Source organism: Coffea arabica, chromosome 11c (assembly GCF_036785885.1).
Source record: "Coffea arabica cultivar ET-39 chromosome 11c, Coffea Arabica ET-39 HiFi, whole genome shotgun sequence".
NCBI classification, from domain to species: Eukaryota; Viridiplantae; Streptophyta; class Magnoliopsida; order Gentianales; family Rubiaceae; genus Coffea; species Coffea arabica.
Window position 1 is genome coordinate 4531040 of NC_092330.1, and position 15845 is coordinate 4546884.

Sequence of the window (15845 nt, forward strand, 5' to 3'; positions counted from 1 at the left end):
GAGATGAAACTAATTGGCCTAATTGGTATTATGTGAAACTATCCAAATCAGCAAATTTATCATGTATGCCGAATTGGGCGCTAGGATTTTTCTCTTTTTATTTGGGAACAATCAATTAGCTCCCATGTGTTATATATATATATGTGTGTGTGTGTGTGTGTGTGTGCGCGCGCGTGCGTGCATATATATGAATGACTAGATAAATATGCTAATTTGGATAGTTTCACATAACGCCAATTAGGCTGATAAGTGTATATTTTACGTGTTTTTTAGTGTGTTTTATTAGTTAGTTTTGGTGTGTTTTATTTGATTTTATAGCTAATTAACTAAGTTTCTAGTGAAAATGTGCATTTTGTTGTTTAAGTGATAAAAATTGTATTTCTATGGATTTTTATGGTAAGAATTTCATATTTTTGTAGTTTAATGATTCAATCATCAAATGGAGCGATTTGAGAAGATATTTAGATGATTGGCGATGGTTTAAAGTGATAAAAAGAGAATTTTGAAGTGCAAGAGAAGAAATGCATTCAAGAATAAATGGAAGCAAGTTTCATAGGTTTGACACCTTGTGATATTTCGATTATATCTTGAGCTACAAGTATGGGATTGAGGTGATTCTTGAACATTTTGAAGCCAAGAGATAGGTCTATATTTTTTATAAAGGCATCAAAATCCAATTCAATTGTTTTCATAGTCGAAAAGTCGAAATACAGAAGTGCAACTCTGTTGTCGAAAGCTGAAACAGAGCCCTAATCAGTCGAGGGTATTTTGGTTATTTCTCAATCCACAGATCTCCAAATTGGTTGATTCTTGAGCATTGGAAAGATAACTCAAAGAGCTACAATTTGATGTTTTATACAAGAGCTATTTCAGTTTCTATCATCATGAAAATATTAGTTAAAATTGGACAAAAAACAGAGCAAGTAAATCCGAGTTAGGATCATGCTAAACTCGACCTCGGACAAACTTCTGTAATCAAAAGCTACATCCGAGAGGAGGATCCGAGCTTGGATCCCTATGTTACAGGCCTCGGATCCTAAAGTGAAGATAAAAATGAAGAAAAATGAGATCCGAGAGGAATTTTGAGTTATCCGACCTCGGGATCTTGCCCTCAGATCCCTAATTGTGGCTCTGCAACATGCTCTGCAACTTGTGCTCTATTCACACAAGATTTTTGACCAATTTATCTGTAAGAAATCCAATTGGAATTGAGCAAGCAAGTATAGAGAATTCAAGAAGCATCTTTTGGTGATTCCAAGAAGCAATTTACATCAACCTCAACAACTCATCTTGAGCTCGAATTTCTCTATAAATAGAGGTCTTGGAGAACATTTTCACAACTTTTGGAAAGCTATAGAAACTCACAAAAAATGTAGACTTTCACTAGAGTTTCCTTAGTTCATTAGTTTGAGTAGTATAGTATAGGTAGTGTAGTTTATCCTTCTTGTATTTGTAGTTAGAGTTGGATGAAGATTGACGAGCAAAGATGGAGAGGTTGATCTCATGTGACAAGGGTGATATCTTTTCTACTACTTTCTCTCTTATATTTGATTTCATGTTTAGTTATAATACAAGTTTGAATTTGTGTTTTTATCATGTTTAGTTAAAGTTTATGGCTAGAGTTATGGATGAACTTTCTATATCTTATTTGTGATATTTATTTGGTTATTTGGTGATATTATTTTGAGCAAGTTATTTATCACTTTTTCTTTTGTAATCATGATTAACTAACCATTAATTATGATAATCTTAAGGTGTTAAGTTTGCAATGAAAATTGTAATTTAACGCTAGTTCAAGAAAGTGATAAACTTAGGGAGTACACTCACGAGAGTAGGGGTGCACCTTTGTGGCTTAGTGACTTGTTTCATATAATTTCATGGAAGAAATGAACTTGTAGTTAGTTTCATAATCTCGAAAGTAGGTATGAATTAACTATAGGTATAGTTGGTACTGTGAGGACTCGAAAATTCGATTATTTTAAAATCTCTAATTTTGGCTTAATTAATTATTTATTTGGATTTTTGCTACGAATAATATTTTCTAACCTTATTAGATCTAAGTACATGATTTTATAGTTTCGTTATACTTTTAAAGCATCTCATTTCAAGAATTATTTTCTTAAAAGCTTGATTAGTGAAAAGTGAAAACGTGTCCGAAAACTTTAGCCAATTGGGAGTACAATAAGCTCAAAAATTTGAGACATATTCAATGGTCCTAAAATAGGCAAATTTTGGTTTAAGTACTCAAGTGATAGTTAGTGGTACGATCGTTATAAGAATTTCTCGAAGGTTTCATTTTATCGCGCCTAAATTGGAAATACGTGTTTTCACGTACGCGCTTAATTGAGGGATTTTGGACCATTATTTTGGGACAATTAAGAATGAATAATTTTTATATGAATGTAAGTGCCTAAGAGGTTTAGTGCACTAGTGCAACAAATTTAAGAGAAATCGAGCACAAAACCCGCACGTATGCGCACCAATTGCGGTTGACTTTTGTGGCCTTAAAATATTAGACGTCAAGCTTCATTTGTATGCAAAGGAATCAGACCAACATTTCATTTCTCCTAGCTGCCATGGATGGATAGCTGACTGCAAAGGAACAACCGCAGCTCTTCACCATTTCCTCTACAAAACTCACTCAAATCACCACCAAATCTTCTCAAAATTTAGCACTACTTAGCCTAAGCCTTGGAGTTCACATCTAGCTAAAAAGGGGAGGATTTTCACGGCTCACTTAGGAGCAAGGAGGGACCGAATCTCTGACTGAGACATCAACTAGAGTAAGTTTTAATTTAGCTTTCTAACTTTAATTTTTGGAAATTCTAGTATATCTTTTAGCTCTTAATTTCTTATGGGTTGTTGTTGATGTTGGAAAAAAATGGAAGGTGGGCTCTATGAACTCCCACCTCTGTCTTGATGGCTGATATGGTGATTGATGCTGTTTATAATGTTGATTTAATGTTTGAAATGGTGGATTAATGGAGTTTAATTAGTAGAAACCTCAAGGAACTCATGAGATAGAAATTTCCGATTTTGCCCCTGCCTGTCCGGTTATTTTAAGGCCAATTTTTGATGATCTAATGGCTTGAATATGATGTTTATATGTTGTATTAGTTGTGTAAAAATTTTCATTGAAAAATATTGAGTTTTGGTTGGTCAAATGAATTTATTTCCCAAAGCTAGTAATCTGGAAACTGTTTTCGTAATGACCAGACCAGTGTTCGTATTTCGTCCATAACTCTGTGCTCCGATGTCAAAATCAAGTGCCGTCAGCTGAATCTTAAAACGATTTCTTCTGTGAAATTATAGCCCTATGAATGTAGTTTCTAACACTATCAACCATGCTCAAATTCGAGTTAAATTGAGTGAGTTATGATCAAAATACGGTGACTGCCTTGTTCTTGAAAACCTTGGATTTAGACAGATTTGATGTGAGACTTGTTGTGGTCTTACTAAATGAATTTCTTAGTGCTAAACACCTACCAAATGTACCATGAATGTTTCTTAGACTTTTCTTGCACAAATAAACCATGTTTGGAGGTTTTCCTTAGCCGAATGTTTGGAAACGGAGAGAAAGGGAGCTAAAGGCAGTTTTGCCTTAGTATTTCAAAACTTTGGTTGATTGGTTAACCACCTTCCTGAAGGTATTTTTTCACGAAATTTGATAGAGAAATACCTTTCATATAGGAGTAATATATTGCAAAATTTGGTACCAATCCAAGTCCGTTTCGACATTTAACTAAAGGTCCAAAATCGGAAACCCAAATCTGAAAATTGTTCAACAGTCTTGAATTTTTCCCAATTTTGAGCTACCATATCTTGGTGCTCGAAACTCCGATTCTCGATCTGCTTGTTCTGTCCTAAACCTTACTTGCACCTATAATTGAGCTATAAACTTCAAGGACTGGTTTGCAACGGGTGAATTCTGCCGAATTTTCAAAGTTAGCGAAAAACCAACCCCGACTCAATCCTGGGTGATCTAGAACAGCAACTTTAAGCTCATTTTTGAATACCTTCCATTTAGATTCATAGAATAGTGTCTTCTAAGAACATTTAGTACTTTCAAAGATGATTCCAACGGTACCAAGTTTATAAATTTTTGACTAGTATAAAAGAAGTTATGATTTTTTAAAGATTTTACCAAAAATAGAAAATTCTGAAATTTCAAAAGAAATCCGCGCGGGAAGCATTCTTCTAGAATCCGGCCTTGAATCCGGCCAGAAACTGGCCGGATAGGCGGCCGGATTGTAGTTGGGATTTGAAAAAAATGAGGATGGCTACTGCCTCCAATCCGGCCAGAAATCCGGCCGGATATTCGGCCAGGTTCCGGCCGGATTGTGACGTGGCCAGTCCACTTTCAATTTCGGTCACTCCTTTCGAGATTTATTCGCACGTACTCGTTTTCGTCCAATGATTTCGAGAATAATAATCCAATTTTACTCGAGTCCTGCACCCTTTTGAGAATCCAACTTCAAAGACAAGCTTAATCGAAATTTTCAAAATATTTCTGAACCCTATTCGTGTTCAATCTTTCTCGCCACTTGGGGACTTATAGAAATTGTCTACTATTCGATACTCAGGCACGCACGAGAACCTCCAAGAGGACCCTACCGTGGAAGTTTGAACTCTCAATCCAACCTACTTGTTTGCATATCTTGGTGAGTGTCAAGTGTATGACTACTTGAACTCTATAGACTTGATTCATGCTTGACTTACCTGATTACATGCTTAGCCTATTTGGTTTTGAAAAAAAAAAAGAGTCGAGTGTGTACTTAATCGCACTCGTTCTCATTTGAAACAAATGACTCATGCCTAACATGCTTTGCCTGGTTTCTATGACCTGAAATGCATGTTTAAACCTGTCAAATGCTTGAATACATGACATAGTATGCTATGACTGCATACATCGTTGGAGTGAATCTTCTCGACACTTACATGATATATGAGGGACGCCCAAACTCATAGGCCGACCTTGGAACTCGAGCCGGCATGGGCTTGGTCGGGAACCTCGGTGAGCCATGAGATTCACATGATAAACTTGATCTATTGAGAGATCTCGCTTGGCATACTCGTGAAGTATCGCCTTATAAATATCGTGCGGGCCCGAAGCGGTGTATGGTGGACGGATAAGAAGTAAGTGGTGAACTACGGATATGAAATATCGACCCGATTGATGGAGAGTCATCGCGGGGAGATATACGAATGACATCGGCAAAATGTGGAACTTAGCTCCTGAGAGCTACCATATCCTTGAATTATTTTTGGTTACATTTTGTTGGCATTATTAATTACTTTCAAATTATTACTTGAATTGTTACTTGGACTTGTTACCTGAACTATGTGCCTGCATGTGTGTTCTTGGCCTCACGAGCGTTTTGCTCACCTTGTAGATTTGTTTTTCTTAACAGGATTGAACTTGGCGAGGTATCGAAGAAACCTTCCTGATACATTTTTGTTTAGGATTTCTATTACTTTTGACTATGTCCTGGCTTTTGGGTTGTATTTTTGGAATCCGAATGTAACTTTTGGGGTATGATGTATATTTGGGATTTATGATGGTTGTTGAACACCCGATGTGCGGGTTGAATAACGGATGACTTTTATTAAATTTGAACGCTTCCGCGTTTATTGTATCTAAGTTATTGACTCGTATTGTGTGGTCCGGTAATAAGCTTGAATGGAATTACTTGAGTCTTGGCGAGAGTTAGGCAGGCGTCCCGCGGATACCCTTTGGTTCGCCTTAGGGAGAAGTGGGGGCGTCACAGGTACATCGGCTAAAGTGGGTATAACGTATATTAGGAAATTACACCATAACTAACTAAGATAATAGCATTCACTTAATTGGTAATTTCATTGGCAAGAGTAATGAGGAATTTCATATCTCTAGGAGTTTTCTATTATTATTTTTATTACTTTTATCTCATATTTATAGTGTAGATTTAATATCTAATACTTGTGATAGTCTAAATAATAAAGGAGTTCGAAAAATATCGATAATTGACAATCTTTCCTATGGGATCGATACCTAATACTCCTATGCTCAATAAACGACTCGTATACTTGCGAAAAATCACGTGTGGGATATTTAGAATAATATAAATATAAAACTTGAATATGGAATGAACTAATTGTTATATGTATACCTCACGCACGTCAAATTTTTGGCCCCATTGCTGGGAAAGATTTGTCAATATCGGTGCTAAGAGCAACTTTATTAGTTTAGACATTTTTACTTGTTTTTCTTATATTTGGTGTATTTAGTGTCTTGTTTTTATATGTGTCGAGTCATCTATTCTCTTTGACTAAACTTGTTTTTAAATTACTTTGAAAACATGTTTAGAGATTCAAGAAGAGTAGAACACATGAGAAGACAATACATGAGAGAAGAAAGATTGGCAATGAATGGTTATCATATGCAAAGGTCTATGGATAGAGGTAACCAAAAAATTATCGAAGGTATGCCATTTGATGATGGCTTGAGGTGCTTAAAGGCTAAATGCAATTTTATAACATTAAAATTTCAATTGGACACCATTGCTTGAACAAAAAAGGAATTTTAATGCTTTCAATTCTTATCATGAGATTTGTGACTTGTGTAGAAATGATCATGCTACTTGTATACGTAGGCAAGCACAAAATAAACATTATTATGATGAATTGGGGCATTACAAGCCTTATTTTGATCAAAATGGACCTAACTGGAGTAATTCTTATACTTATGGTTGGGATAATCAATGTGCATATAGTGATTTTTCATGTTTTTATAATTACCAACCCAAATGTGTCCAATATGAATCTAAGCCATCTTGGAAATTGGCAATAGAAAGGTTAGCTAATGCATCTTTACCTTGGGAATCAAAAAGTGTACTATTAGCTAATGATTCTAATGCATCTTCGAAACTAGCCATAGAAAAATGTTCTAATCAATTTGATTTGACCATAGAAAAGCTAGCTAATGTGACCTCCGATCGTTTTGCTTGGATTGAGGAAAGGTTAGATGAATTAGCTTCTCACTTTAGTAGAATACAAGACCAATTGTATGAGTTGTGTGAAGTTATTTCTTCTAATGACATACACTATGACCCTAGTATGAATGGTGAGCATGTTGCAAGTGAAAGTGGATTGCATTTCGATGAAAATGATGAATCCAATTTGAGTTTCAATGAGGAAATGTCTATTTCACAAGATAATATCTTCGGAACTAACATTGAAACTCAAGAGATGAGTATTAGTGTCTCTTTTTTCACCCCTCTTGAGAAATGTGTTTGAAGTATAGGTTTTAAAGATATTATTGCCCAAGAAGGTCATGTGGACATTCCTTTGGTAAGAACTAAAGTGACACACATTCAACGTAAACTCTATGAATCAATCACTTGAGATAGATAAGCTACTTCCATCTCTCACATCATTAGAATACGTGGCTTTTGCTATTGAGCCACCATTTAATGATTCACCAAGTCCAAAAATAGTGGATTATTCTTTAACAAAACCTCCTTGAAAAAATGAGGTGATATAGTCAAACTAATGACTATACAGAAGCGTTTGTTGGGAGGCAACCCAACGATTTCTAGTTTTTTTAGTAGGTTTTAGTTATTTGATTAGTATTTTTGTGTGTTTTGTAGGTAACAATGATAAGAAATCATGCGAATTATTTCAAGTGCAAAGGAGTTTATCAGGAGTGAAAACTGATGTGAAAAGGGAAGCTTAACCTTTAGTTTTGAGTTTACAATGCTTAAATTCATGATATAAGGTTAAGTTAGTTATTTGCATGAAGTTGAAGTGAATTCAAGTGTTTAAATGTATTCATGACCTATTTGTACTCTTTTGACCATTTGAGCACCACAATGTGCATTGGAAGTGTTGAGGGGACTATTTGATCCAATAACCTCAACCCTTAATTTGTATTCTACATGTTTTGATTTGTTTTGAGGTGTTGAGATTTGTGTTTAAGTCACTTTTCATGTGCATGAAGTGTTGAATTGTTGAACATTTTGTTGTAGAGCACAAATTGGAGAGTGTGTTTCAAATTGGGGTCAAATTGAAAATGGCAGAAAATTCTGCAATAAGTGTAGATTCAATGGATCCGAGACCTCGAATCTATTTCTGCAATCAGAAAACAATTCGAGCTTTTTGATCCAAGTTTAATCATCACGATCCGACCTCGGATCCTTTCAGAAACGATTCAAAAGCGAAGGCTCAGTTCACTTTTCCTCATTCTTCCCTCTCTTCCTCCAACTCCACACATATACTCATACCCAAAACACACACTACTCACTAAATCACTCTTTTCACCATCTAATCTTCAAACAAACTTCACCACTTTACTCCTTACACCATCTAGAGTGGTTTTTATGGTTTAATTCTTTCAAAAAAATCTCCAAATTTGAATGTAAGATTCAAGTAGGCTAGGGTTTCATTTTTTCATATTTTGCAATTGTGGCCAAATTGGAGTGAATTTCTTTGGGGTTTTCACATCATTTTCATCTTTAATAATCACCACAACATTTTGAGGTAACAAATCTTCACCTAACTTTATCATTTGAATTTTGCCATGGTTGACTATTTTCTATTCTTAGGCATTTTTTAATTTTATTAATAAGTGAAGTTTGGTGTATTTATTTGAGCTTATTGATGCAATTGGTGATTGTTAGTGATAAATAAATCTTGAGGGTGTGTTTATTGTATTCATTTGGTGAATTTTAGCTAAATTTATGCTTAATTTGGTTTGGTAATAAAGTTGCATATTAAGTGGCCAATGTAGCATTTTAATTAGTTTTGTGAGAGTTTATGATATTCAAGTGAGTAGTCTAAATTGCCTAATGAATGAAAAGGTGCTTGGTGGAAGGATTTCTTGAATTCTTAGGTACTTCTAAAAGAAGAGATGAATTGAAGATGACCTTAATTGATGGAATTCACAAATGCACTTATAATCTTTGTGGTTCAATAGTTTTTAGGATTTCATGAGTTCTCAAGAAGGTCATTTATATTTTGACTTGGTGTGTTTGCTTCCATTTTGAGATTACTTTTGTACTTATGGGAACTTGATCATTGATGACAAAATGTATAAATGGAACTTACTTTGTTCATGATGATGGGCACATTTTGAGAAATTAACTTCCCTTTGCTTTGGATACTAATGCATATACTTGATTAGCGAAGATTAGCTCATTTTATGCTTTTATTCCTTGAACATTATATGGTTCCACATGCTTGATCACTTTCCCCTTTTCCCTTGATTTGCATGCTTACTTCTTGATCAATGCAAGTTTTTACTCAATTGTTTTATTTTGATTTTGCCATTTGAAATGGTGCATTAATTGAATTCTCCTTTCTTTGCAAATAAGGTTGAAAATTCATCACTTGGCTATGGATTTGGATAGCGCAAGTTCAATAGGGGAGTACTATTTTCTCTTACTTTCGTTATTTTTCCTTTTTCACATTGAGGACAATGTGAAGTTCAAGTGTGGGGGAGGAAAATATTTCAACTTGCATTCTAGTGCCATGTAATGATATTTTGTGGATTTAAATGTTTTAGAAATGTTGGAATTGTGCTTGAAAATATTGCCATATTGAACTTTTCTTGAAAAATTGGTTTGTTGGCAAGGAGTTTCATCCAATTATAAGGGGAAACTCTGTCAAAATTTTTCTAAAATCTTTTCCAATATTTCACTATGGCTCAAAAAATTTTGCAATTTTGTCTTTATTTAAAAAAAAGAGCCAATTTGTTCCAACCTTGAGCATTGTAATTCTTTCACTTGTTGAAACTTTATATGTATTTTGGAAGATTTATTTCTCATTTGACTTAGAAATAGTTATTATGCAATTAGGATTTTTACATTTTAGAAAGTATATCCAATAAAGTAGGGAGAATTATGCCTATAATTTTGCATGTTTAACGAGATTTCTCTTCTTTATTTAATTTTACAAGTGATTGATATAATCAATAAAATCTATACTCTTCCTTTGATTATTCTTATACATTTTCTACGAGGGAATGTCTACTTATTGTCTTATACTTTAAAAGAAAAAAAAAAGAAAGAATAAGAGGTTCTGTTCTACTCCAATGATTCTGGTACCGAATAACCAGAGGTTGGCATCTATAAATGTCGATACTCGCTTAAAAAGATACTTGAATTAAGAGTATGTATAGCAATTTAAATAAGTAAAATGTTGAGTAACCGGAGTTCTTCACCTAAAAGTATCGATTTTCGCGTCAAAAGACGTTTTCACTATTTAAATAAGATGTCCGGCCGTAAATCACTCTTAGTTAAAATTTTTAAGGAAAGGATGATTATAGGAGGAGGAAAGCTATAAATTGACTATGTGATTTGCTTGCTTGTGAAATCAAGTTAGGGTGAGAGATTAAGTTTAACTTGTTAAAATTAGGATATACTTATCTTTCCTTTACTTGATATTATGAGTATTTAGTGTAAATTGAATAATTACATAATGATTGTTTGCCAAGTTATGAGGAATTGAATTAAAAAAAGTGCATCTACTGTTTCACCTCTTGAATCATTGTTGTTGGAGATGTGTTGATTGTTTGAGAACAAGCAATGGTTCAAGTGTGGGGGAGTTTGATAAGTGTATATTTTACATATTTTTTAGTGTGTTTTATTAGTTAATTTTGGTGTGTTTTAATTAGTTTTATAGATTTTTTTTAATGAGAATCTCTTTTTTTTATTAAAAATTTTAGCAGAGTTTCCCCTTATAAATGGACGAAACTCCCTGCTAACAAATCCAATCTCATGAAAATATTCATATGACAGTTATTTAATACAAATTCTTAGCTAAGCTATAGAAATTTTCTATGAAAATTAGGAAAATCTAAAGTGTCCATGATAATCTCCCCACGGACAATAGCCGGCAAAGAACGAAAATCATCAAAAACATCATCTTGCTTCGAATTTGCGCCAAGGTTAGCTAGATAATCAGCGCGTTTGTTCGTCTTTCTATAACAATGGGTTATCTCACGGAAATGATGCTTAAAACTGAGCAATTCATCCACTTCATGTTGCAGTCTCCAAGGGCAACCATATGTCCCTTGGAGTATTTACACCAAGACAAGTGAGTCAAATTCAACATGCAAGTCTTGTAAGTCTCGAGCAATACAAAACCGCACCCTAAAGAGTATGGCCTTGAGATCCGAGTGTAAACTGGTCAATAACCCAAAAAAACAGGAATAACAGACAATAAATCTCCCTTCCCCATCTCGCACAACTCCCCCACCCCCACTAACTCCTGGGTTCCCTTTTGCACAGCCATCCGAATTCAACTTATACCTTGCCCTAGGAGCCGACTATGTAATTGGTAAAATAGAAACCCCTTCTTTTCAGAGCTACAAACGAAGAGTGAAGAACATCCCAAGAGACAAAAGAACATGTTATTTCCGGAAAATTACAATGTAGTAAATCACATAACTGTTAAAATACCTGATCTGCCACCTCCGTCCACCCCACCTTCCTTCCATCAAACAGTCCCCTGTTTCTCACTTTCCATAACCCCAGCAGACGAGCATAGATAATGTATGATAAATGAACTTGAGATACACGTTGTGCCCCTTACGCAGCCACCACTGTAACATCACATGTTTTAACATGGACACCATATCCAAATCTCCCAGGACACCCTCAAATATATTCTAGACTGGTTTAGCTAAATCTCCTGTCAAAAATATGTGATTAACCTCGTCATCTGCTGGCTCAGAACAACAATGACACTTAGACGGACCCTATACCCCAAATCTACGTAGCAGATTCATTAGAGGAAGACGCAAACGTAGCAACCATAACATAAAGAAAGAGATTTTGATAGGAAACCCCTTCAGCCACACATGCGAAACCACCCAAGAATAATTAGAAGCTTGCGAAACAAGCGTGTAAGTCGAAGAAATCGAGAATGAACTATTCTGCGTTAAAGCCCACACCATCCTATCAGAGCTATGAGTGGATGAAAGGGAAATCTTCACAACTTGCCTAAACAACTCAGACTCTAAAACTTGATTAAGGAGCCGCATATTCCATTGCGCTTGAAAGACAAAATCTGACACAACATGCTCATGAAAAATTTTCACCTGATGACATATAGCCCCAGTTCCCATCTAATTGTCATGTCAGAAATCCATCGATCCCACACTGATGACCTAGCAAATATGCTCATCTACCAACTGTTGAATCGAACATAACCTCTTCCAAGTGTAAGAAAGCGAATAGCTCTCTTCTGCCAAACAAGGGTGCACCCTTCTACTATATTTTGCTATTAAAAATTCAACCCATAGGGATTTCCTTTGCCGAAAGTTCTACCAAAGCTTGATGAAAAAAGCATCATATACTTTCGTCAAATTACAAACTCCAATCCCACCCTCCTGATGTGGGCGACACAACTTCCCCCAACTTAACCAATAAAATTGCTAGCCCATAACGTCGAGCTCCACAAAAAATTTGTCATCACTCTTTCTACGGAAGCAATGACTCCCTTCGGAAGAGATGCAGCTGCTAACAAGTGGATTGGCATTGAAGACAGAACACTCTTTAACAGCACAATCTTGCCCCCCAAATGAGAGGACCTGATTCTTCCATGATAGGATTTTGGTTGTTACCATGACGCAGAGTTTAGCAAAATAATGCATCCGCCTTCTTCCAACATAAAGGGGCAGCCAAGATATTGATTGGAAAATATTTGTACGAGAAGCCGGTTACCATTCCAATCATCGTACGTCATTGCAAAGACAAGGTGAGATGCACCAAATAACAACTCTTCTGACAATTAATACGCTGTCCGAAAAATGCACAGTATCAATCGACTTCTTCTTTGACCAATGTTATTGAAGCTTTAAGGCCGCTAGTTAAAATGATTACGTCATCTGCATAGTCCAAATGTGTGACCATAGAACAGCCTTTAGGGACTTTGAATGGTCTGAATTTTCGATGCTCCGCCAGTGCATTGAGTGAACGGGACAAGACCTCTGCACTAATAACGAACAAGGCTGGCGAAATTGGGTCATCTTGTCTCACAGCCCGTGAGGACTTAAAGAAACCGTGGGGCAAGCCATTGACAATGACAGAAAACCAAACATTTGATATCAGTCTCCATATCATATCGATCCAAATTTCACTAAACCCAAATCGACGAAGCACTTGTATCAAAAACAACCAAGACACTCTATCATATGCCTTCATCATATCCAACTTGAGCATCACATTCCCTCCCCTATTAGGTTTTTTAATATCATTCAACAATTCTTGTGCTAATAGAAAATTATCCGCCATTTGTCTGCCTTGCACAAAATCACTCTGCTGCGGTGAGATAATGTGAGGAAGAACCTTTGCCAACCGGCAAGATAAAATCTTGGAGATGACCTTATTGATAAAATTGCATAAATTTATCGGGTGATATTGAGTGAAATCTTAAGGGCATTGTATCTTCAATAAAACAATTAAAGTAGCTGAGATACTTCTTGGCAACGTTGCACCACAAAAGAAACTGACAATAGCCCTTTGAACATCCTTAGCGACCATCTCCCAAGTAGACATGAAAAATTTTTCTGTAAAACCATCCGGACCTGTAGCACTCTCCTCGTCCATTGAAAAATTACTTCCTTTACTTCCTGCATGGATGGAACCTCAATCAACATCTCATTATCCTGCTCAGTGATCAACTTTGGAATAATGTCTAGCATGTTATTTGAGGACTGTTCTCTCTCATTTGTAAACAATTCTTGGAAGAACGAGACAGCCTCATTATAAATACTTGACTCATCAGTCACCTAGTCACCATTTGTCTTCCTAATTTTATGAATCACTGACTTGCTTATTTTCTCTGTCATCACAGCGTGAAAAAATTTCGTATTTTTGTCCTTATCTGATAGCCATTTGACACGAGCCTTCTGCCTCCAGAATTCTTCCTCAATCACCAGAGTATGCTTCAATCTTGCACGTGCCTCTTGTACAGCCACCAACGACCTTTCTGACGGATGGTTATCATGATCTATTTCAGCTTCCAGCACCCTCTGTTCTGCTGTCTGAATCGCCAAGAAGATGTCACCAACAGATTCCCTTGACCATAGTCTTAGTGCCTATTTAACCCGTCGCAGTTTTGCCAACAAAACCTGAAGGGGGGAACTAGGGGAGGAAATAGACCAACTCTCCTTAATCACATCTATAAAACCTGGTTTTGTGGTCCAAATATTTAGGAATCTGAATGACCGTGGCTTGTCATCTAATCTCGTTGATGCCGATATCAAAAGAGGAGCATGATCAGAAGGGTCTCTCCCCAAGTGCTGCACTAAAATATTATTCTCCATAAGCATATCAGCTGAGTTGAGCAAAAGCCTGTCTAGCCGCTTCCAAACTCTTAAAATACCCTGCCGATTGTTACACCATATGTACCTAGACCCAGAGAACCTAGCATCCCCAACTTCCGCCAATGACATAAACTGTGATAATTCTATTCCTTGAATATGTCTAAAAGGTAGGCCACCCCTTTTTTCCTCTGCATTTAAGATAACATTAATGTCCTTTACAAGAAACCCTGGTTTTATCTCCGGCTTGTCATTCAACAACTCGATCCATAAACCTTCCCTCTCCTGGACGGTGCACTTCGAATGAATAAATGAAAAGTAGACCCCTTAGCCAATAATTGGAATCGGAGGCTTAAAGTGAGATGTTGATCCGACTCACCTATCGTTTGGCAATCAATGAAAGATTTATAAAGCACCCAAATGCTACCCCACAGGTTTGCAATAGAAAAATCCATCCCCACCTTCATCCGAATCATATCCATGTTTGCAATCGAGGTCTTAGGTTCACAAATCGCTACCAAAGAGATAGAGTGCATTTTAACTAATTTACGGAATCTCTTAAGATTAGGGGCACGTGAGACACCCCGAATGTTTCGAAAGAGAAAGTTAATCATTAGACAACATTGCAAAAGAATTTTGTGAAGAAGTCACCTTAGAGCGTAACGTGCGATCTGACGGAAAAGGCAGCCGAGTACCTCTTTTCTTTGGTTGAGATAATGCAAGCGACCCAACTTGTCGCAACGTGGAGTTCGATATGAAAACAGGGTCTAGATTGAACACAGCAAAGGATAAACTATCACTACTCATCCTTGCTTTATTAGATTCTCCCCTTGGAGACAAATTGCCCACCCATTCCTACAACTCATTAAGCTCTTCGTCCTCCGATACCACAGTAGCAAGCCTATTCATTTCCCCCGCTGCACATTGATCCACTGGTTTCCTTCCAAAATCAGTCTGCGATATATCCTTAACCCTCTCCACTGACGAAGAAATGCCTGTGACCACCATCCTTGATGACAAATTGCCTGCCATTAGAGAGAGTTCCACCTCTCTCCCTTCCTTACTCGCATCGCTTTCTTCCATGTCTACTACCGCTGCTCTCGCGCCTCGCAACTCTATGGTCAACTCACCTCGCATTTCCTCTAGTTGCAATTTGCTGCTGGGTTGCGATTTCTCTACACACCCACGCAAGCTATCAGGTTGCCCCTTTACCAGACACTGCCGTGGTTGGTTCTCCTGCGCAAACGCCGCCGTCGTTGTCCTATGCTTTGTCGGATGAAGCTCTCTTTCAAATGCCCTTTCTTCTGCCTGCGTAGTCGCACACTCACGTTCCTCTCTCTCCCTACCCAAACTCTGGCTAGCCCCGCCTGCCTTTCCCCCCACCAAGTCTACCTCTGCCACCTGTGATGCCCGTGGCACTATCTCTTCCTCCGCCTGCGCATCAGCCACAAACTGGGTGTTCACTACCGTAGCGAAAGGTTCCTCCACTGGAGCTGCCATCACGGGCAGCGGTTCGACCACTGCGGCCAAATGCCCACCCACT

General features: G+C 37.0%; 1 protein-coding gene across 1 annotated transcript; it reads right to left on the minus strand.

The window, feature by feature from the left end:
- Positions 1–12797: 12797 nt before the first annotated feature.
- On the minus strand, positions 12798–14784 carry LOC140016431 (uncharacterized). Its single transcript, XM_072069945.1, has 5 exons — positions 14682–14784; positions 14111–14493; positions 13880–14023; positions 13598–13768; positions 12798–13361 (listed from the first exon to the last, which is right to left on the minus strand). Exons 1-5 carry the CDS (start codon positions 14782–14784, stop codon positions 12798–12800), a joined length of 1365 nt encoding a protein of 454 aa, XP_071926046.1.
- Positions 14785–15845: the final 1061 nt, after the last annotated feature.